Genomic DNA, 24,955 nt, shown 5'->3' with positions numbered 1-24,955 from the left:
CTGTCACAAAGCAGGCTAGCAATTTCTCCAGTCTTTCCCTTTTCAGTTTTCACTAATGTCCCTCCCTTGGCCAACAAGGCTCTTCCTAACCCTTCTGCCTCTCTCTCCAGTCCTTTGGTTTTGGTCAGATGTCTTTTCTGGGTCTAGGGGCCCTTCTCTGATGTGCACACTTCGTGAGCACCTCCATCACAGCATTTACCCACAGCAGTACAATGATCCATTGACATCTGTGTCCTTCCACTTGACTTCAAATTCCTTGAGATGAGTGGTAGTGTGTCAGCCCTTACTCCATCTTTCAGGCCCAATATATTGTCTATAACTAAGTATGTGACTGCAAGAGCAATAAAAAGTAAGCTAGAGAGGGCTCAGAAAGGATGCATCGGTACAAATGAAAAACAATAACAAAGCTACCATTGCTATAAGCATTAGGCAAAGCACTTGACTGACATGTCCATTCATCCTCATTATAACTCTAGTGGGTAGGCAATGTTAGCCCATTTCATAGTTGAGAAAACTGATGTTCAGACACCCTGAGAGTCTAATTACGAAATTTAAGTCCTTCACTACCGCACTGCATACTGCATGGTTAAGATCCAAGTGTTTGCCCAGCCCTGTGTTAAATGCAAAGTGATGAGGATTGAAGATCGAGTCCCTCCCTTCTAGGAGCTGCTCGTTTAAAGGACAAAACACAAGTAACGCACGTAACGGTGAGGGTGTGGAGATACGGGGACTCACATTCCACTGGTGGGAACACAATGGGGGCAGGCACTTACAAAAGGATTTGACTGTTCAAGAGTTAAAGACAGTTACCACGCGACCCAGAAACTCCACTCTGAGCCATCCGCCCAAGATAAATAAAACCTACGCTCACACAAAGACTGGGACATAAATGGCCATTATAGTAAAATTCTTAATAGTCAAAAAGGAGAAACAAGCCAGATGCTCACCAACAGATGAATATATAAAATATTCTATGGAATACTATTTAGCAGTGCAAAAGGAACAGACTGATCCATGACACAACACAGATAAATCTCAAAAACATTATGCAAAGTGAATGAAGCCAGACACAAAAGATCATGTATTGTATGAGTCTGCTTATATATAACATCCAGTGAGGCAAATTTATAAAGGCAGAAAGTAGATGAGCAGTAGTCATAGATTAGGATTGAGGAGTGACTTTAAAAAACCCTAAGGGATTTTACTGAGATTACAGAACTGTTCTAAATTTGGAATGTGATGATAGTGGCCAAAACCAGTAAATTTACCAAAAATCACTGAAATCACACTTAAAGGGCTGAATCTTATAGTGTGTAGATTTAACCTTAACAAGTTGTTGTTTTTGTTTGTTTGTTTGTTTAAGAGTAATAGACATGCACTGATATTCCAAGAACAAAGAAATCCAGTTCAGGAGACATGACATGTGCTTTCAAATTCTCCAAATCAGTAAAGAGAACAGGTTCAGAGATGTGTGCTGGGCCAAGAGGTAGCAGGTTCAAGAGGGAAGTGGTAAGAGACAACTCCATTATTTGTCCTCAGCTGGTGTGCAAGGATAAAAGAAAGATGCTGGCAAGTGTTCTGTTCCCATCAAGGACCAAGCTGGGGAAGGAGGAGCAGCGTGAAGGAAGACGCAGCAACTGCATTAGACCTAGGAAGCATTTACTGACCAAGTCAGTTACATTGTGGGTAGTCTAGGAAGGTTGCTATTGGTCTTTTCCAGCGAGCATTAAATATTGGACCGTAATTGGTGCTGAATGACAACACAACAGCAAAGACCAGATGACCCCTCAGTGTCTGGGTCACAGGTTCTGATCCTTTTTGTCAGCTGCTATATAATCTCAACTTTATTCGTATGTTCCTTCTTTTACCATTCATGTCAACTTAGCCTGTAGTTTTTCTTTCTTCTCCTTATTACTTCCCAGTTATCACCAAAGCTAAGCCTCAAAGACTGGTTAGAATTGTGTGTGTGTGTGTGTGTGTGTGTGTGTGTGTGAGAGAGAGAGAGAGAGAGAGAGAGACAGAGAGAGAGAGAGAGAGAGTGAGTGAGTGAAGGGGGCATATAAGACACATACATCTGTCAAATTGCTTTGCTGCCTCACTGAGTCAGAATTGTGATTTCTCATTTATGCTTTATAACATCTCATCAAGTTGTTTTTAATGATTTATAGGTCCAAGGCCATGGTATTTGAAGCATTCTATATTTCCTGGATGCCAGTAGTAATATATAGATGGGCATCCTTTGCTCTATAATTTTCCTGGGGATGAGACAATTGGCCAAAGAGAGGGAATTCCTCTCCCATGCATACACACAGGCAATAAGCCTCATTCTCTTTATTTCTAAATGACTTTGTTACTACTTGTTCTTTAGGGCATACCTCTCAGTTTCCTTGAGAAGTCTTCCATGATATTCCTCAATCTTTTAGAAACCACTTTATCTCAGTAATGGGAACACATAAATATATACACACAGCATTATGGTATATTGGCTAAGAATATGAATTCTAGAATCAGACTGCATAGTTACAGTGCTAGTATGACCACTTAACTTGCTAGTACCCTTACATATCTCACTCTCCTTATACGAATACTTAGAAGATAATAATATCCTATAAACAGACGATTAAATCAGACAATTCCTGTGTATCAGTCAAATACCAAGATATAAACATCTGAATGCAGAGTTCCAAAGAATAGTACGAAGAGATAAGAAAGGCTTCTTCAGTGATCAATGCAAAGAAATAGAGGAAAACAACAGAATGGGAAAGACTAGGGATCTCTTCAAGAAAATCATAGATACCAAAGGAATATTTCATGCAAAGATGAGCTCGATAAAGGACAGAAATGGTATGGACCTAACAGAAGCAGAAGATATTAAGAAGAAATGGCAAGAATATACAGAAGAACTGTACAAAAAAGATCTTCACGACCCAGATAATCACGATGGTGTGATCACTGACCTAGAGCCAGACATCCTGGAATGTGAAGTCAAGTGGGCCTTACAAAGCATCACTACGAACAAAGCTAGTGGAGGTAATGGGCTTCCAGTTGAGCTATTTCAAATCCTAAAAGATGATGCTGTGAAAGTGCCGCACTCAATATGCCAGCAAATGTGGAAAACTCAGCAGTGGCCACAGGACTGGAAAAGGTCAGTTTTCATTCCAATCCCAAAGAAAGGCAATGCCAAAGAATGCTCAAACTACCACACAATTGCACTCATCTCACACGCTAGTAAAGTAATGCTCAAAATTCTCCAAGCCACGCTTCAGCAATATGTGAACCGTGAACTTCCTGATGTTCAAGCTGGTTTTAGAAAAGGCAGAGGAACCAGAGATCAAATTGCCAACATCCGCTGGATCATACAAAAAGCAAGAGAGTTCCAGAAAAACATCTATTTCTGCTTTATTGACTATGCCAAAGCCTTTGACTGTGTGGATCCCAATAAACTGTGGAAAACTCTGAAAGAGATGGGAATACCAGACCACCTGATCTGCCTCTTGAGAAATCTGTATGCAGCTCAGGAAGCAACAGTTAGAACTGGACATGGAACAAGAGACTGGTTCCAAATAGGAAAAGGAGTTCCTCAAGGCTGTATATTGTCACCCTGTTTATTTAACTTATATGCAGAGTACATCATGAGAAACACTGGACTGGAAGAAACACAAACTGAAATCAAGATTGCCAGGAGAAATATCAATAACCTCAGATATGCAAATGACATCACCCTTATGGCAGAAAGTGAAGAGGAACTCAAAAGCCTCTTGATGAAAGTGAAAGTGGAGAGTGAAAAAGTTGGCTTAAAGCTCAACATTCAGAAAATGAAGATCATGGCATCTGGTCCCATCACTTCATGGGAAATAGATGGGGAAACAGTGGAAACAGTGTCAGACTTTATTTTTCTGGGCTCCAAAATCACTGCAGATGATGACTGCAACCATGAAATTAAAAGACGCTTACTCCTTGGAAGGAAAGTTATGACCAACCTAGATAGCATGTTCAAAAGCAGAGACATTACTTTGCCAACAAAGGCCCATCTAGTCAAGGCTATGGTTTTTCCTGTGGTCATGTATGGATGTGAGAGTTGGACTGTGAAGAAAGCTTAGTGCCGAAGAATTGATGCTTTTGAACTGTGGTGTTGGAGAAGACTCTTGAGAGTCCCTTGGACTGCAAGGAGATCCAACCAGTCCATTCTGAAGGAGATCAGTCCTGGGATTTCTTTGGAAGGAATGATGCTAAAGCTGAAACTCCAGTACTTTGGCCACCTTATTCGAAGAGTTGACTCATTGGAAAAGACTCTGATGCTGGGAGGGATTGGGGGCAGGAGGAGAAGGGGACGACAGAGGATGAGATGGCTGGATGGTATCACTGACTCGATGGACGTGAGTCTGGGTGAACTCCGGGAGTTGGTGATGGACAGGGAGGCGTGGCGTGCTGGGATTCATGGGGTCGCAAAGAGTTGGACATGACTCAGCAACTGATCTGATCTGATCAAATGATAAAGATTTCTTACCTACCCAAGCTACATGTCCATGGAAGTTTAATGATAAAGCAACTAGGGCATAGAATGGCAGAGCAACTACCACTTTGAACACCCTGCTACTCTTTATATCCTTAGTCACATGTACATCTATATTTCCCAAGCCACTTATAACAGGTTTGGCCATGAGATATGGCTTGTGAAATGTGCGTGTGTGTGCATGCTAAGTTGCTTAAGTTGTGTCCAGTGCTTTGCGACCCCATGGACTGTAGCCGGCCGGGCTCCTCTGTCCATGAAATTCTCCAGGCAACAATACTGGAGTGGGTGGCCATTCCCTTCTCCAGGGGATCTTTCCAATCCAGGGAGTGAACCCACATCTCTTATGTCTCCTGCATTGGCAGGTGGGTTCTTTATCACTAGCGCCATGAGCATAAGTCAATTCATAGCAGATGCTGTAACATCAGAGCATACTCTATCATGCTCGCCTATTATTTTCTCTCTCTCTAGACTGCAAACTTCAAGCAGCAGGAATAGTACCTTAACTGTCTTTTTATCCTAATCACCTGTCATAAACCCTGACACAGAGTAGGTAGACAATAAATTTTGACTGAATGGATGAGAAGTCTTCTGTCAGCTGCCAAGAACTGTAAGTTAGATCCAAATGAAGTCAACTCTGGTTGAAAAGTCAACATGTCCTGGGTACCACTCACCTAGACCAGTACTGTGCTTGGTGACCATCTAGGAAAACAGATCAACATGGGGATTATTGTGTACCTCAAGACATGGGTTAAAGATTATCTTTAAAGAACGTTTTCAAGGAAATGTAAGCACATTCGTAAGAATCATGAGAGGAGCACAGACAGCACCTGGGCTTAGCCTGGACCCTTCCACTAGCCCTCAGTGCAGACTTGGACAAGCCTAGCTGTTCTGCCTCTGTTTCCTCCATCTGATGATGGGAAGTTGGACAGTATGAACATTATGGTCTTTTTCACTTTAAAAAGTCTTATTCTATGATGCACAGGAAGGAGATACTCTCTAGACAACAACAAATTACAGCTGTCACTGGGAACTGGTGCTGGCAACCCAGAGAGGCTGCAATTAGCATGTCCTGTGTGACTTGCGGTTTTGCCAAAGACATTCTTGTAAAAACTCTTACAAATCACTCCAAATGTACACCCAGATTTGTGGAGGATTTAGGCATAAAAACCAATACCAACACATTGTTCTGAAACAGAAACTTGTAAGCAACCTTTAAAAAGAGACATCGGTGGAGAATTTATTGATTCTTTAATGGGAAGAAAATGAGAGATGGATAATAAAGTGTGAGTTGCTATATCCCCTGTCCCAGGTGAAAAATGTAAGCTTATGAATTCTGAGCTGTTGTTGATAAAGGAGGGGACTCATTTATCTTAAGGAGGCACATAAAAGAAAATAAGTGAAATATGATTAGACTCATGCCACGTGTTTAGATTAAATTCGTACCATGGCATTCCCTGCTGCCTGGTGAACACTCCCCACTAGTAAAGCCCGATTAAGACACTGGCCTGAGTGATATTAAAAATGTATGCTGTGAAAATCCCTTTCAAAATAGATCCTTTCACCAGGGTATGCGCCCCAAGGGAGCTAGCTGTCCTGCCTTCCCTCTATTTTCATTAGGAAAAGTTGTCAGTTGTACACGACAGTGTCTTTCATGAGACTTCAAGTTACAGCTTCAAAGAGTCCAGTGCCTTTTTGATACTTGTGAGAAAGGTTTCAAGGGATAAGTTCAGAAACAGGAAGGCTGGCACGTGCCCTTCTGGCACTAGAGCTGTGTTACCTATTAATTTGGCCCTTCTGTTCAAGTTTTGATGTCCAAATTGGCCTTCCAAAGGATGTACTCCCAGTCTTCCAGATGTGTTGCCAATTTCCACAATTACCCTTTGCCTTAAACTAATGAGAAACAACAGTTGTCTGGGGGAGATGTCTAGGGCTGCTTCCTTTGTGTGTACTCCTAAGGCAAAATATTCCTCTCACATTTCATGCACATGTTCTCAAAAGAGTAGAACAACTGAATATAGCACAGGGAATCACTGAATGCTCAGAGAATCCCATCTGCTCAGTGAACAAAGTCATGCACTTTTTTAATTCAGAGGATTACACAAGCAAGAGCTATGAAGTATTGTGAAGAGGACTAAGGCAGCATAAGAGGGTAAGAAGGTGAGGAGGGAGGAGAATTTCCATTTTTGACAGGAGGCCCAAGAATTTATCTCTGAGAAAATACCCAAATGAAGTGAGGGAGCCAGTCATAGGAAGATCCATGGATAGAGGGGATGAGCCTGGCATATTTGAGGAACTCTAAGAAAGCCATGATGACTATAGTGGAGTCACATCTACCTCTACATAAGATGGAGAGTAGTAGGAGCTGAATCCCAACAGGTTGTAAGGGACCAGATTTGGAGAAGATGCTACTAAGGAGTCTGGAGTTTTATTCTTTACCTGATTGGTGACAAATGAATGTGTTAAAGAAGGGAATGCTGAGAACTGGTTTCTATTTTAACTTAGATAAATTCCAACAAGACTTTCATGAAAGGACTAGATACAAGTTTGATGAATTCACTACTTCAAGTTAATTTCAAAATTGTTTTCTAAAAAGAGAACTTGCTGATAATTGATTCCGCAATTTTCTTTAATTTTAATATTTTTTGGAATGTACTCTCCACTTCCTTTGCCTAGCCAAATTCAGAGATCACAGTGATCAAGACCATGAGGTTTGGAATCAGAATGATTCACTGTTGAGTTAAGGTCCCATACTAGTCATTGAACCTTCCCTGAACTTTTTCTAGTAAAATGGGAAGCACGTTATCACTCTTTCAGGATTCTGTGTGTTTGTGTGTGTATGTGCTCATGCGTACACATTTGATCTGCTTAAACACAGTGCTTAGAACACTACAAGTACTCAACAACACCCTATATCAAACTATGCATCACTCCATCCCCTGGATCCCACATCCATCTCCTCTTTCCTTCCTCTTCCTGACTACCGTCTCTGATCTTCCACGGCAGCCACACTCTTTAACACAGAATTTCACTTACTTGATTCTATATGCATGGAGAGGCTTGGGTAAGAGAAGGAAAAAGAGGGTCAGTTACAGAGCTGCCAGTGTCAAGAGGATGGAGAATGAAGGAGATAAGGGGTAGTTATCAAGAAGCTAAGGGAGTTTGCCACTAAATTTTTCTCATGCAGTTACTAGCACAAAGTGAAATATTAGAGCTCATCCAATATCTTAAAGTTAGTAAACCAAGAAGAAAGGAAAGGGGGAAGGATGTTTTAGGCTTTGCTATAATTGAGTCTGCCTTCCTATCTGGTCAAGATAGTTCTTCAGTAATTTCAACATAAAGAATTAAATCATCAAATATTAAGAGGCTGAAGCAGATTAATGGGATTCTATTTACCTTTTATTCTCTTTTAAATAACCATGCCAGATATTATTTGTACCCTCATCCACCCCTTAAGAAGGGCATCTTGAATAAGTCTGAACAGTTCCTGAGATCCAGAATTGGGGTAATTCTCTGGGCAAAAAGAGCAGACAGATGGAGATTAAAAAACTCATTGTGAGGAGATTAAAAAACTCATTGTGAACCCAATCATAACCATTTTTTAAACCTTATTTGAGATGATAGCTGTGATGGTTAATTTTATGTGTCACCTTGACTGGGCTATGGGGTGACCAGATATTTGATATAACACTATTCCAGGTATGTCTGTGAGAGTGTTTTCAGATGAGACTAACGTTTGAATAGGTAGACCCACTAAAGCAGATTTCCTTCCCTAAAGTGGGTGCACCCCCTCCAAGTAGTTGAAGGCCAGAATAGCACAAATGGGGTAATCATTTCTCTAGTAAGTGGGGACTTTTCCACATTTAAACTGAAACATGGCTCTTAACTGGGGCCTACTGGCCTTCAGATGGGAACCACATTATTGGTTCAAAAAGATTTATCCATGTTACATAACTCTTCAGTCGCCACACACCCCTTAAAGATGTGACCAAATAACACTCTTGGAGACACCTAAGACTTTCTCAGCCTCTGCTTGGGAACAATAATCACTATTGTCATCTTTCTGTGTCCCATGAGAGGGAAGCCCTATTATAGGATAGTATTAAGAGTTATCAAGCACCCAGTCAGACCTTCACTTGGTTCTCTCCCAGAAAACGATGCCAGGCTTAAGATTACAGTGTGGGGCGGCAGCAGCAGCGGGGTCTGCGGGCGGTCGGGGCCCCGGGCCGGGGCGGTGGCGCCATCTTGTGCCCGGGGCCGGTGGGGAGGCCGGGGAGGGGGCCCCGGGGGGCACAGGGGACTACGGGAACGGCTTGGAGTCTGAGGAACTGGAGCCTGAGGAGCTGCTGCTGGAGCCCGAGCCGGAGCCGGAGCCCGAGCCCGAAGAGGAGCCGCCCCGGCCCCGCGCCCCCCTGGGAGCTCCGGGCCCTGGGCCTGGCTCAGGAGCCCCAGGCAATCAGGAGGCGGAGGAGGAGTTGGGACTGGTCGAGGGTGAACTGGGGGACGGCGCCATTGAGGACCCGGAGCTGGAAGCGATCAAAGCTCGAGTTAGGGAGATGGAGGAAGAAGCTGAGAAGCTAAAGGAGCTACAGAACGAGGTAGAGAAGCAGATGAATATGAGTCCACTTCCGGGCAATGCTGGCCCAGTGATCATGTCCATTGAGGAGAAGATGGAGGCTGATGCCCGTTCCATCTATGTTGGCAATGTGGACTATGGTGCAACAGCAGAAGAGCTAGAAGCACACTTTCATGGCTGTGGTTCAGTCAACCGCGTAACTATACTCTGTGACAAATTTAGTGGCCATCCGAAAGGGTTTGCGTATATAGAGTTCTCAGACAAAGAGTCAGTGAGGACTTCCCTGGCCTTAGATGAATCCTTATTTAGAGGAAGACAGATCAAGGTGATCCCTAAACGAACCAACAGACCAGGCATCAGCACAACAGACCGAGGCTTCCCACGAGCCCGATACCGTGCCCGAACCACCAACTACAACAGTTCCCGCTCTTGATTCTACAGTGGTTTTAACAGCAGGCCCCGGGGTCGCGTCTACAGGGGCCGGCCTAGAGCGACATCATGGTATTCCCCTTACTAAAAAAAAGTGTGTATTAGGAGGAGAGAGAGGAAAAAAAGAGGAAAGAAGGAAAAAAAAAAAAAGAATTAAAAAAAAAAAGAAAAACAGAAGATGACCTTGATGGAAAAAAAAATATTTTTTTAAAAAAAGATATACTGTGGAAGGGGGGATAATCCCATAACTAACTGCTGAGGAGGGACCTGCTTTGGGGAGTAGGGGAAGACCCAGGGAGTGGGGCAGGGGGCTGCTCATTCACTCTGGGGATTCGCCATGGACACGTCTCAATCGCGCAAGCTGCTCCCCTGTTTCCCTGTTTCCCTTTGCCCCCTTGGGGGCTGCTCAAGGGTAGGTGGGCATGGGTGGTAGGAGGGGTTTTTTTACCCAGGGCTCTGGAAGGACACCAAACTGTTCTGCTTGTTACCTTCCCTCCATCTTCCTCACTTTCACAGTCCCCTCCTGCCTGCTCCTGTCCTGCCAGGTCTACCACCCACCCTGCCCCTCTTTTCTGGCTCCCTGCCCCTCCAGATTGCCTGGTGATCTATTTTGTTTCCTTTTGTGTTTCTTTTTCTGTTTTGAGTGTCTTTCTTTGCAGGTTTCTGTAGCCGGAAGATCTCCGTTCCGCTCCCAGCAGCTCCAGTGTAAATTCCCTTCCCCTTGGGGAATGCACTACCTTGTTTTGGGGGGTTTTGGGGTGTTTTTTGTTTTTCAGTTTTTTTTTTGTTTTGTTTTTCTTTGCCTTTTTTTTTTCCCTTTTATTTGGAGGGAATGGGAGGAAGTGGGAACAGGGAGGTGGGAGGTGGATTTTGTTTATTTTTTTAGCTCATTTCCAGGGGGTGGGAGTTTTTTTTTAATATGTTTCATGAATAAAGTTGTTTTTTAAAAAAAAAATTACAGCGTGATCATGAAAGAAGAAGCTATATCACAACTCGAAAGAGCTTATGGTAATCTTGACATTGATGGGAATGGGGCTATCACAGGTACTAGGAAATTAATTCTTTAATACCACGTAAACTGGTTGGGTGACAGGAGATGAGATGGTTGGGTGGCATCACTGATTCAATGGACATGAGTCTGAGCAAACTCAGGGAGATAGTGAAGGACAGGGAAACCTGATGTGCTGCAGTCCATGGGTTGCAAAGAGTCGGACACAACTTAGCCACTGAAAAGCAACAAACTGGTTGGGAATAGTTCAGTAAAGGTTTATAATTACTATAGCCGGCTAGATGGAGGGTGCTTCTTCATGTTCTGTTAGTGTTCTACATGCTTATAGAAGGATCTTGAAAGATTTGCCTTGATTTTATTCATGGCTCTTTCTATGATTGTTGGGTATAAGGAAAACAGAATGATTTATGCATTCCTATATTCTCTACAGTCCAACTATGTAGGAGAGGTTAACAAGAGAGTACCTTCTCTTATACTCAAAACATGGCAGAAAGAAAGAGATGCATAAAATAGAAGTAGAAAGAATACAATATCTCTCAGGTCATGCTTAAAAGGTATAGAAGAGGAGACATCAAGTTAACTAGAAAGTGTTCATCTAAGGAGCTCTCGTTCTTCAGAAACAACAGATATATGCATTATGGTAATGCTTCTTGCACTTTTAAAACTCTTTGTATCAGGAACAAGTTTTTTTCAAAAAAGTTACTTGACAGACATTCCTCATTCGCTTTCCTTGCACTTTCAATTTTGACTCAAATCCTATTATTCACAAGATATGAATTGGCCAGTGGGAACATTTCCAACAACAATATTTCAGAATTAAAATCTAATTTAACCAAGATGACCCCTGGCAATCATCAAGCTCAGGTAAAAGGAACCCCTTCAACATAAATGGCCATGTGTTATTCATTCTGTCCAGAGCATTTTAGGAAAAGTATCGAATCATGTCTTATCATCTAAGCTGCCTTTCTTATCATATAATAACTTATAATGGGCAAGCCTTAAAAAAAGTGTACTATACCACCATAACTAATATATGTGTGGGAATTACATCCAGTCTAGGAAACACACAAAAAAATCATTTCAGAGTGGTTGAATAAGAGGGGAGGATGAATAGTTTGAAAAAATGTGCAGCTTAATATGTAATCATACAATGAAGATGTTAGCTTAGGGAATAACTCAATACTTTCTTCCTTAACTTCAGGCTTTACAATGCCCATTCTTATGGAGCAGGCAGTGACAACTTTAGTATCAAAAAGATTCATCCTCATATGTCAATTCTACTCTTTTTCACCTATGTGACCTGGGGCAAATCACTTAATATTTTGCACCTCAGTTTGCTCAAAATCAACAAGCTGCCACAGTATATAAGGCTGTGTTGTTATCTGGCATAGAAAGTGGCAAACTATGGGGTTTTATCAGTACTATTTCCCCTCTTTTAAAGTAGAAAGAGATTTGGCCTTAACATGGTCTGTCTTTTTAGAAAAAAAAAAAATCCTTCTTTATGGGTAGAGATTCTTGAGGCTAGGATTATTACAGACGTTCCCCATCTTTCATAATAATGTCACGTGCTAGAGAATGTGTTCTTTAATGGATCCAGGGTAAAGCTCATGGAGTTATTTCCCTCAGGTTCTGGCCTAACATAAAGGGACTCATCTGAGTTACTTTCTATATATTGGAAAAAACTTGGTTTATGGGATGTCAATTTCAGACTAGTGGAGTATTCACAAAGTTTCTTTCTGTTGCCTTAGATTTAAGCTTTCAAACCCTGCGACATATCATCTCCATGCAGAAAGCCATTTAACTGGCTCCAGGTTCCTTCCTCTCTTACCTGAATTTAGCTCCAAAGTCTGGGTTATGGTATGATGAGATTTACTCAAATTCTGTCTCCAAGTGAGTAAGAATGTTAGTGAAGATGCCCCAAAGCTGGTTCTAATCTCCTGGATGATGTCAGCTTTGCAAACTTAAAACAGAAGAACACTGTAATGAGTAGTGGGGTTTTACTGAAATTCAATACCTAGAAATGTGCTTGCTGTTTTTTTTTTTTTTTTTTTTAAGTAAGATCAAAACCAGACATATGAAACAAACTTCCTGGCCTGGCACGTAGAGAAGAGTACACCTCAGGTTAAATAGATAAGTGGTGTTGGACTCTTATTTTCAGGGTCACAGCAACATACATTACTCGCCAGACAGCATGTACTAAGTACCGGACTTTATGGAGGCTTTTGGTCTCAGGAGAGAAATTAAGAAATATAGAAGAAAAGGAGGCACCTGAACTTCCCTCCAGAATTGACTCCACATACAAATGAAACTGCAAGATTTCTGGACATCTCACTCCTTTCAGCTGTCAATGGGCAAAGACAAAAGAAGGGAGGTAATGTGAACCACTGTTCTGAGTATCAGGAGTCAGCAGCATTTAAGATGGGCATACCATGTCAACTGCAATTTGTATCAATTCTCTCTCCACAACCTCAGGGTGACCCTTTTTCCCTTACAGTCAGACATTTAAGATTTGTTGTCTTCTAAAATGTCAGGAGGCTGATTCCTGTTAAATATCAAGCACGCATATAAGAAAAGTAAGAATTCTGTCAAAGCCAAGTCCACGATCTCAGGGGCTTGCAGGCAAAGTCACTGCAGCCACAACACTGGTCTTCCTGCTTGTCCTCTGAACACATCAAACAGGTCCAACCTCAAGACCTCTGTACTCGCTGATCCTCCTGCCTGAAATGATCTCCCCCAAGCTCTCGACACAGCTGGCTTCTTCTCTTAATTCAACTCTTTCTCAATGTGATACCTTTCCAGAGGTCTTTCCCGACCACGACATGTAACAGAGCATCTTTGCTTCATCTCTGCTAGTGTACTGCTCAGTATCTGACATCCCACTTTTACTTATTTGGGTATCACTGGTGGCATAAAGAGAGACAAAACACTTTGTTCATTGTTGAAACAATGTCTGACATATAATAAGAGCTCAATCAGTACTTTTTAAAAAAATAAATGTGGTATCTTTGATGAATCATTAAAGCCAAGTCTGGGCTTCCCTGGTGGCTCAGACAGTAAAGAATCTGCCTGTAATGTGGGAGACCCAGGTTTGATCCATGGGTCAGAAAGATCTTCTGGAGAAGGGAATGGCAACTCACTCTAGCATTCTTGCCTACAGAATTCCATGGACAGAGGAGCTTGTTTGGCTACAGTCCATGGGGTTGCCAAGAGTCGGGCACAACTGAGTGACTACGACTTTCACTTTCAAAGCCAAGGCACTGTGCACAAGCTGATCACAAACCCCGGGATTCCTCTCTCACCTTGCCTTTAAAAATGCTTTGTTGAAAACCATCAGAGAGTTCGGGCTTTCTGAGGATTAGGTGTTGTGGACTCCTTGTACAGGGCCTTACAATAAACACTGATTTTTCTTTCACTACAAACCAGTGTCAGTAGATTGGCTTTACTGTGCATGGGTGAGCAAACCTAAGTTTTGGTTTGATAACATCTACATATAAAACTAAAGCATTTTAGAGCAAAAAAGAAATTTTGGAGGTGACGTAAATCAACTTGGCCATTTCAACAGAAAAACAAATGGGGGATAAGGCTCTGAGGTTTACCTGCCCACAGTCACACAAGTTGTAGCGGCAGGGCTACAGCCACAGTTTAGTCTCCTGACTCCTCATCCTGTGCTTGTTCCACTTTAGCTTTCTGTTAGTACTGCTGCTGCTGCTGCTGCTAAGTCACTTCAGTCGTGTCTGACTCTGTGTGACCCCATAGACGGCAGCCCACCAGGCTCCCCCGTCCTTGGGATTCTCCAGGCAAGAACACTGGAGTGGGTCTGTTAGTACTGAGCAATGCCCAAATCAGTCAGACCTTCTGAAAGTTAGCATGGAACAGGGCAACAGAAAATGTCAAGCAATGAAATAAAACATGGACCTTACCTCACTCCAGAGTTGTGTTTGCAGAAACCTAAAAATTTAGGTCATCAGGAAGAACATCCCAGGTAAAAAATCTCAACATTCCTCCAAATATTTTGAATTTATTTTAGAGCCAGAAGGCCCTAGCAATTATTAAGTGTAATTTCATAATTTTGCAGAGGATGACATTGATTTTAGAGAGGTTACTTTCCCAGTTTCACATGAGTGGTCAAAATGAAGACCCCTACATTTAATGAAATGATTTTTATTTTTACTTATTTATTTTTGTACATATGATTCTACTTTACTAAATATTTGGAAATTACACTATAGTTCATGAGGTACCCAGAGATTTTTTTTTTTTCCTTTCTTTCTAAGTCACATTTAAAGTATAGAGCTTGGAAGAGAATGAAAATATGTACTGATATTAATAAAAGTTAGGAAATTTCTCTTTGCAAAAGTAGTGTAATTGACATGAAATGATTTTTATACTACTCTATACAGGTGATCCCTGGAGAAGGCAATGGCACCCCACTTCAGTACTCTTGCCTGGAAAAATCCCACGGATGGAGGAGCCTGGTAGACTGAAGTCCATGGGGTTGCTAGGAGTCGGACACGACTGAGCAACTTCACTTTCAGTTTTCACTTTCACACACTGGAGAAGGAAATGGCAACCCACTCCAGTGTTCTTGCCTGGAGAATCCCAGAGACGGCGGAGCCTGGTAGGCTGCCGTCTATGGGGTCACACAGAGTCAGACACGACTGAAGCGACTTAGCAGCAGCAGCAGCATACAGGTGATCCCAACTGTTTGACAATATGTGTTTTGAAAAAATTGTTTTGAAAAAATTCCTTATTGTGCTAATCAAACAAAATGGATTTGCTAGCATAAAATGGTGCAAAGGAAGCCAAGCATCTAGTAAAAACACTCTAGAGGTGATATCATTTACTCTATAGCAACTGAAAAACAATTCTATTTTTCATCTGACAAATGAAATAAGTGTAGGTCAAATGCAATTCTCCAAACCACTGTTTAATATGGGGCTCAAGGCACTGGGGGAACTTGCCTATGGCTTGAACTAGAGTAGATAACTTAATAAATTCTTGTTGGGTGGATAAATGGATAAGTGAATGAACAGAGTAAATAAAAGCCCTATGTTAGAAATATAAAAGGAAAAGAGATGGGGCAAAGTGTAGAGCTCTGATTCATGAAGCTGAGAATTAAGACAAACACTGGGTGTGACAACGGACCAGCACCCAAAGACCCCAAGCCAGGCAGCTCCAAGAGCACCTCTAAACCAGGGGTTCAGTTGAACCAATGGCTCAAATAAGGAAATAAGATTCCTAAGTTAATAAAAATGTATATGGTGGGTGTGAAGGGGTGGGGGAAGAGGGAACAAACAAACAGAAACCTTGCTGGGGTAAGCCTAACCCTCCTTCTTAGGAAGTGAATAGACTGAAAAAGTCACACTTTGGACCATATTTTCTGAAATCACCTTAACCAATCTCTGGCTATAGCATTATAAACAAGTAAAGTAATCCTTTCCCAAATTGCATGCTGTTTGAATACATTAACTGTACCTGGTAACCATCAAACTAAGACTGGAACAAATAGCATTCATGGGGTAAATAATGTGGATGGGCCAGCAGGTCAGGCTAGGCCAGCTAGATGGCAATGATAAGAGTGAATATTTCAACTGACTGAGACAATCCTCCATCAAACTCTGGAGCCATTCACATCAAGTGCTAGTGGCTCAGTCGTATCTGACCCTTTGATTCCATGAACTGTAGCCAGCCAGGCCCCTCTGTTCATGGAATTTTCCAGGTAAGAATACTGGAGCAGGTTGCCATTTCCTTCTCCAGGGGTTCTTTTCAACCCAGGGATTGAAGCGGGGTCTCCTGCATTGCATGCAAATGCTTTACCATCTGAACCACCAGGGAAGCCCCACATCAAATGTGGGTACAAATGTTAAAAAAAATTCAACCCAAAACTCCTGCCCCTTATACCCATCTTGCTGTCACTGAAGCTTGGAGAAATACTACTCAAGATAAAACACCTCCAGCTCAAGTTTTTAACAGAAATGCATTTATCCTATTGTTCAGTGGCATCTGCATGAGGTCAGCTCTTCCCCATCCAACCTCTTTTCCTTGGAAATTCTCCTGCTATTCACCTGCACATCCCTTCTGCTAGCTCACAGGCTCGAATGCCAGTGCTCTTTCTGCCTTCTTGGTCCCACTTTATACTACTCCTAGGATCCCAGGAGGAATAACAGCAGGCTTCCACGAAAAGTTCTTCCGCTCACTATTGTATGGCCTTCAATGAATGGCTCTCAATCAGGGGTGATTCTGTTCCCCAAGCAGACATCTAGCAATGTTGGGAAATATTTTTGATTGTCATGATTTGGGTGGGGGAGGTGGTTAACAGCATCTGGAGAAGGAAATGGCAACCCACTCCAGTGTTCTTGCCTGGAGAATCCCATGGACGGAGAAGCCTGGTAGGCTGCAGTCTGTGGGGTCGCACAGAGTCGGACATGACTGAAGTGACTTGGCTGCGGCGGCGGTTAACAGCATCAAGTGGGCAGAAGCTGGGTTGCTGCTAAACATGCCTAGAACAACCTCCCACCATAAAGATTATTTGGTCCAAAGTGCTGAGATGGAGAAACTCTGTCCCGGACCATTCAAACACTGTAGATATCCATTTTCAAACAGACTATAAGGATAATACTATCTTCTCTGCCTAACTCAGTATCATGTAGGGAAGACATCTTGATAAGTGGAAGCTTATGCATGTAAGTATTTTAAAAAGTATTTTATACATTTACTTTTGTTTTTAGCTCCTGATACCTCTTCAGATTATATAAAGAGGATTAAAACTGCTTATAATCTTGCTCATTTATAATATTACCTTCATATTTTACTTTAGAGAGGATATTTATTTGAAAGAGAACACAGAGTTTCTCTCACCAAAGCCTAGTGAGCAAGCATTACTGTTCCTGTTTTTGAGATAAAATAATTGACAGAAGGAACATCTGTCACTTTCATCATGGAAAAAAGAAAAACATTGAGAGTTATAATATTCTGATCACTGACTCAGTAATCATTAGTTGATGTGTATATGTGTAAACCAATGACAGTAACACAATGAAAAACTATTACCTATTTCTTACAATATACTAGACAATGAGCTAAATGTTCAGTATATACTGACTGCTTCTAATGACCCCTGAGGCAAGTCCCATTATTATGCCCACATGCATAAGTCTCAGAAACAAGTTATTTGCCCAAGGAATGATGGAATTTGCCCAAGTAAATAATGAGGCTGAAATTTGAAATCAAGCTTGTTAGAGTCTAATGGCTGGACTCAAATACTATCCTGTACTATGCTTGACCCTGAATGCATGTTCTAGGGATTGGGAGTAGAAAAACAAAAGGGCTAATCAGACATGGAGGCTGCCCTCATTATCTAGCAGTTTCCTGGAAGAGATGAGATCTGATCAGGAAGGGAGACAAGATTAAGTGTCAGAGACGGACCAATGACATTCCAGAATGGGATTCTAAAATTTAGAGCATAGGCATGTGCATTCAGAGTACTGAAATCAGGATGAGGGAGAAAATGAAGCAATGCATATCACTTTACGATGCTTATAGTAATATATAGTATAAAGATTACCTAAGAAAATATTAGAACATTAATTTTTTAGAACACTTTTTTAGGTATCTTTGAGCACATTATTCTTAATTACAAGACAGAGTTTGCATAGTGGAAGTGGCATGAGTTAAAAGTAAATTTGAAATAACTTTTCCTTATAGACAGGTCTAAGCCAATGGTGTCCAAGAGAAAAGCAAATACAAGCTGGAATTTTTGAATAACCATATTACAAAGTGAAAAGAAACTATTGTTTCATCATGTAACCAACTTTTTTTTTTCTTTTTAGGTGCGAAGACTTCAAAATCTGGTGTATATTTTATGTTTACAGAATATTTTGATGTAGACAAGCTACATTTCAAATCCTCCATAACTTTACATGTGGCCCATGGCTATCATGTTTACCATATCAGACAATGCAGATTGAAACCTTTTCTAATTTTTGGCATTTCTGTTCAGGTTTTAATTTCTGGAAACTTCCAATAAAAACCCAAATCACTGTGACCATTTGGGCTGTAGTGACTACTCAGTCTCCTTCACCTCACAGTACTGGAATCTAAATCTCCATCCCCAGTACTGGGTCTTGGATCAGAGACTGATACTTCAGGCCCCACAGCAGCCAGTTTCCCCAGTTTAGCATCTTATTAAAGCCTCCATAGTCAGATGGCCAGGCATGGGAGTGGGAAATGAGGAAACTTCTTCTTCCAGGGGCATGGGATCAGATGACTGGCTTTGTGGGTTGTGCTGGTTCCTGAGTCACCAGCCTCTGTGACCCCAGCAGGTGGTATATGGGATAAGTTGGGATTAAAAAGGCAAAAGGAGGCATAAGATCCCTTCACAGCCTTGCTAGTAGAGGACAAGGTAATTAGAGAAAACTGATCATGGGTCCTTCACCCTGGGTTCAGCATCTAGGTGTGCCTCTTCCCCAGGTGCTTCTATGAAATACATCTATTTAGCAGTCTTTTTTAATAACTTGTCTTTGGAAGGGATCTGAAATTCACTGTAGAAATATTTTCATTCTTCTTCAATAAATTCCCATGAGGGCTATTATTATCTCCCTCTTTTAACAAATGTAGATGAGAAAACCCCAGGATCATGTAGATCAAGAGACATACAATAGCAGAAGTTTTAAAGTAGGTGCCTGTGAGATATTTTGGGCAAGCAGACGTAGTTTTTTGGATACAGTTAGTGTTTTAAATCCCTGGGTCAAGAAGATCCCCTGAAGAAGGAAATAGCAACACACTCCAATATTTTTGCCTGGAGAATCCTATAGATGTTGAGGACTGCTGAGCTAGTCAATAAGGTTGCAGAGTCAGACACGGCCAAAGTGACTTAGCACACACACAGTGTTTTAAATAAAATATAAAACAGAACAAACACTAATCCATTTAGATTGTGGGTTTCTCTGGAAAAACCTTCAGATTTAGCAAAAAAAAAGGCTCAAATTCCTACATGATTACAATTGGTAAAGTTGAGTAGCCATTTTCCTTTTCATGTGGTCAGAGGCTCCAGGTTCAGAGCATCATAGTCCCCTGACCCGTAGCAGTCTCTCCCTGTCTCTACCCATTGTTACCATACCTTGCTTGTATTTTTAAGAACAAAGCACTAGCTCAATGCATCAAACTCTAATTAAGAGTGATTACATTTTTTAAATGGAGGAAACTTGAGGTTACAGGAGCAAAGGCCTCACTGTGGAATTTCAAATACCAATATTCTAGGTGAGGGGAAAATATTTTTGTTATTAATCTTACCTTAGTTTCAATACTGAATCTATTAATATTATTCTAATCTTATCACCAACATTATGGAATCCACTTTAAAATTGTGTTCAGTTCATCAAATGACAAAACCAACGCTGAGAGATTTAGAGAGGTGTTGAAAACCATGCTCATATAACACTATTGGCAGGTGGGTTGGGATTCGCTCTCCAACCTGTCTTTGTACTGCTTGATACTGTTCCTTTCACACAATTCTCAGCGAATATTGTGACCTTTTACATACATAGTGTTCTGTAGGTATGGCCTTTCAAGGCAGTAAAACCTGAGTGTTAATACCTAATGGGCCTTTTAAAACCTTGGAGAAAGTTCCTTAACCTTCTGAAATTTAGCTTACAGAATTTTCTAAAAAGCACAGTGATTTTCAGTCATGGAAATCTCAGGAAGAGTAAAGCACTTAGCATTATTCCTAGGAGAGAGTACAGTTTCAGAAAATGTTGATTTCATTCCCTCTCCCCTCCAATCTAGTCAACTAAATAAGTTAGCAGAGGTTATGGTAATGACTCATTTATAATATGTGGTAGAAGTCATGCAATTTGGGTAGAACTGACTCTTCTCTCAGCCTACTCAGACCCATCAAGGTCGTCTGATTCCCCTTGCACAGTGATTGGCTCCTATTGGACATGAGAAATAAATTGATTCAATCAGAGCGAAGCCCAGGGTTTTTAAGCAAAGTGAGCCAGGGCAGAGAAGCTCTTTTAAGCTATAAATATTTGGTATGCAAATATGATGCCTGGAGCAGCTGCTTTCATCTTGCTACCATGAGTGGAATCCATCTGAGGAGACAGATGCCAACTAAAGAGAACCACAAACCTGAGGAAATCCCAGAAGAATAGAATACAAAATTTTAATCAAAGCCTTATTTTCTCTGGATTTTTCTATTACCCATTAGTCAAGTACACTCTCTCTAAACCATGCAGAGTGTTGTGTACAGTTGAAGGTACTCTTGTGGTGCTTCCCTATTGACTGCCAAGAGGATTCGTCACAGCAACTTGTCTTGTTGTTTCAGCCATCCCCAAGTAGGTGTGGAGAAAAAGTATCAGGTAAGATAGCTGGAGGACTGGTCTTTCCACCGTCATCAAGACAGCAGCTGGTGGTGTCTGCTTTGGTTTAAAGTCATATAACTTCATATTTTTGGGTCAGAGTACGTTACTACTTTGTGGAAAATGCTGGGAAAACCGGGAGTCAAATTCTGGCACTTAATTTCAGTCAGCGACCTGGGAGTGGGTGGTTTCCATGAACTGTGCATTCCACCTTCTCTAGAAGAACACAACTTGAGAAGCAAAGAGGAGGAGTGAAATCATGCCAAGACTTTCAGAAAAGCCAGGGTAACTGTTTCCTGGTGACTTGTCTGTCTTATCTATTCATATGCCATTGTGTTGGGATGAAAAGGGAGCTGTAGGGGTTCTTGGTGTTGTGAGCTCAAGTAAGATACTACATATCAGGATGTGAGTAAAAGGAGTGTATCCTCCAAAGGTCTTAGTGCTTTCAAGTCAAAGGCAACGGTCCTCAGATCAAATGCCCAGAGGTGGGCAAGTGACTTTGATGAATGAAATGGACACCAGGTGGAGGCCTGGAGAGAGTGCAGACCCTGACAGGGACACAGCTGCTCAGCTCTAATTAAACAGTTTTTAAAAATAATTTTTACATTTTTTTACAATGTAACATTCTATTAATTAAAATTTTTTATCTCTCTCTCTCCATAATGAGAAGATCAAATAAAATACTTGGATGGAGGGCTTTAGTTCTCAGGTCAAAGACAACTGAGGAGCTGGCTGGATTACCAGAAAAGATTAAGAGGTGACAGCTCTTGGCTCTCAAGGCTGCAAGAGGAGAGTGACTGAGCAAGATGGAGAAGGTGCTGAAGACTTGTGTTTCTGTGGATGGCTTGAACACAGATGCCTCAGGATACACGTTTTCACTGGGGTGGCTAGAGATCCCTGTCAGGATTGAAGTAGTTTGGGGAGCTTCCACAAAATTTCTGTGACTGAGAGTAGCAGTGAGGTAGCAGAACTGCCTGTAGAGATACCTGATCTCAAAAGGACCTCCTCGCATGAGGAGGGTTGACCACCCTTAGGGTCTGTGGCTGAAGCCACCTCCTGGCTTGAGGGAGGCGGAGCCCACTCAAATTCCTGATATACACTGGTCATCAATCTCAGTGAGGGTCCAATCAGAAATTAGAGAAAGATAAATAACAAGAATAAATTTGACAAGCCATGGAAGTCATAGCTGTTGCCACAGAAATAGTTATTTCTATTTGATGGTTGAGGTGAGCATTAGAATTGCTATTCAATGATCCAAGTTCATAGAGCCAGTTAAAGGCAACATTTACACTCAAATCCTAGACTCCAGTCTCAAGTCCCCATGATCCAAGCTGCCACTCCCAGTGTTTCCTGTAGCTCCACGTTTTTTCCTATCCTTTATTATCTTGTGCACTTCCTAGGTAGTGATGGCAGTTTGATCTAGAGATACCAAGAGCATTTGATTAAAATACTATGTTTTTCTTTACTCTCTGTTAACTGCTTATGGAATGATTATTACAGAGAACAGTCTTTGAGAAATATTGCGTTATGCAGCTAATGACATAGAAAATAAGTGATTTGAAGGTAAATTTGCACTTCCCATTTTACCTCCATTACTATTAGTGCTGTTCATGAAAAGAAAATTTAGATAAAGTGTCTATGGCCCTACCTTCACATTTTTTGGCTGCTCTTAAATATTTTTAAACTGCATGCAGTGAGATTCTGAGTCCAGTTATTATGTAATCAGAACCACTTTCCCAAAAAAGGTTTTTCAAATTGTGAAATACCATATACTGTAAAATATGTACTCAGATTCCTGCAAAGTTGCTTAATCTTTGGAGGTGTCTAAATGATGACACCAAGAGGCCAATGCCATGGAAAGAGAAATTATTTCTTTTATTTCCTGAGAGAAGGGGGCCCACCATATCATGCAGGGCCACATGAGGAAGTACCAGATTTGGTCAGGGAGAAGCAGGAAGAAGGGGAGAGCCTAGGTCTGAGACTTCATTGGGTTTTCCCTAGGAAAGACAAGGCGAGGCAGAGTAAACAGACTCGGATTGGCTGTCTGCAAAATTTCAGTGGGCTCTGGATTTAGGGGGTGGTCTCTGTTTGTCTGACACCTCACTCTGGGATGCTTTCCAGCAGGGGACATACTGAATTGCTGTGTGAAAGTCAGAAAAGGAGGTGGTAGGGACTATAGACTGGGGACTGCATGTGAAAGGTATGCACCTAGGCAAGCCATTGTTACCACTGTAAATTACAGCTGATCCTTGAACAACATGACTTTGAACTGTAACTGCACATGCCCACGTATACATGGCTCTTTTTTCAATAAATACATACCATAGTACTATATGATTCACAATTGTTGAATCTGCAGATGCAGAGCCATAGGTAGGGAGGGCCGACTAAAGTTATATGCAGATGTTCATCTGGAGAGGGGTTGGCACCCTTAGCCTCTGTGTTGTTCAAGGGTCCATAAATAGCCCTGGGGGAACAGTCTTTTCCTGTGTCTGCAAGGCCCCTAAATGTCAGACCGTCAAGAACAGAAAAAAAAAAAAATAACTATAGTTACTATATTATTAGTTCTGTGATAAATGGATGCCAAAGAGACAAATACAAAAATCTAAATACACATATGTAGACAACCATGGCCACCAGCCAGGAAGAGGCAATTGTCAGTATCAAGGCAAGAGTTAGTGAGAGATCCCTACAAAATCCTCCTGAAATAAAGTCCCCATGACAAAAGTCAAGTTCAGAGAACACTTGCACCAACAACAGCACTGGTCAAGGAAGACCCTTCTCCATCTTTTCCTCTTCTCCCTTGAATTACTGAAATGGGATTGGTTTTGTGACTTGATTTGTCCAGATGACTCTATCTGACTGACCAGCAAAGCCAGGCAGCCTGTCTTACATCCATCCAAGGTCAGGTTTTAAGTGGGTTTTAACTGGGTTTTAAGTGGGTTCTAAACCTACAGGTTTCAAGTGGGTTCTAAAGGGTTACACTGCATCTGGGAAATAACCTTGCTGTTCAATAGCATCTTAAAAGTCTCACTTGCTTTGTTCAATGTACTCTTCCACCACAATATAACACAAAAACATATACATATCTAAACAAATGCTATATTCTGTTGGTTCCATTCTACTCAATGGCATTTAACAACACTGAAGTCTGAAGTATTCCTTAGCAGTAAAAACAGAATATAGAAAGAATTGAGTCCAACATACTTTTTCATACTACTTCTCAGTTCATTTAGCACTGACAATTGTGTGGGTTTCCTTTCTTTTCTTTTCTTAAGTTCACTGAATTAACAGTGTCTAAAATTGCTGCTGCTTGCAGTTCAAGGATATTGGAAGTTCCAACAAACCTTCTTGTAGTCCCATAAAATATCTTTCTCTAAAACAGAAATCCCTGCTGAGATCACAGTACTAAGATCTATTTTGGGACAAAGCTGTTACTTAGATCAGTGATACCAGCTGGCCTGGATGCATATTTTTAAACAAAAGGATTTACTTTACCTATCAGACAGTACTTGATGAGGATTCCCAGAGTCATCGTTATACGAGGCTGCCAAAATGGGTCCCTCCCTCGGATGGCAATTTTCCTCTACAGCAATGCTGCTGAAGAAGTCGGGGGATTTACTACTCACTGTGTTCCAATTCCCCCGTGTGCAACATTTAGCCACAGAGACATTACTCTATGCCCTATTTTCTTGAGGGCATTTTTCCTTTCTCCTGTTTCAGATATAATTCTTCTACACCCTGATCTCAAAATGAACTGCAATTGCCTCTATTTAAAAGTTTTAAACTTTAAGTTTCCTTACGGCCATGTTTGTATATAATGATTACACCAGAATTTAGTTTTTCTGGATGTGAGGGGTAAAAAATAATGATTGCTGAATTGTTCATCTCTTCCAATCACTCCCTTTCTCAGCTCTTCGGTCACGTTCATTCTGCTTCCACTTTGGCTGCTCCCACCTGCGCTTACTGAGTTTATTTCTGGAAATGCTTTCTTTTCATTATTGTATGTGTTTTATGAATGTTTCAAAGATTAACTTAAAACCATTTTTATGGTGCTAAAATGCAAACCACAG

General features: G+C 41.4%; 2 protein-coding genes across 8 annotated transcripts in view; one reads left to right on the top strand and one right to left on the bottom strand.

Annotated features, from left to right (window-relative positions):
- The window catches only part of SGCD (sarcoglycan delta), a 1,117,349-nt gene that overhangs the window by 257,829 nt on the left and 834,565 nt on the right, over nucleotides 1–24,955 (bottom strand). The window lies entirely within an intron of this gene.
- LOC616281 (polyadenylate-binding protein 2-like) lies at nucleotides 8,667–9,692 on the top strand. The gene has a single exon (XM_059888797.1). The coding sequence runs from the start codon at nucleotides 8,668–8,670 to the stop codon at nucleotides 9,517–9,519; it is 852 nt and encodes a 283-aa protein (XP_059744780.1). The 5' UTR covers nucleotide 8,667; the 3' UTR covers nucleotides 9,520–9,692.

Source organism: Bos taurus, chromosome 7, assembly GCF_002263795.3.
Source record: "Bos taurus isolate L1 Dominette 01449 registration number 42190680 breed Hereford chromosome 7, ARS-UCD2.0, whole genome shotgun sequence".
NCBI lineage: Eukaryota > Metazoa > Chordata > Mammalia > Artiodactyla > Bovidae > Bos > Bos taurus.
This window is presented reverse-complemented; position numbering and strand designations above follow the sequence as displayed.

What these genes read in the sequence shown, in the direction of transcription:
- LOC616281 (XM_059888797.1), top strand. Translation starts at nt 8,668, where the DNA reads ATGCCAGGCTTAAGATTACAGTGTGGGGCGGCAGCAGCAGCGGGGTCT.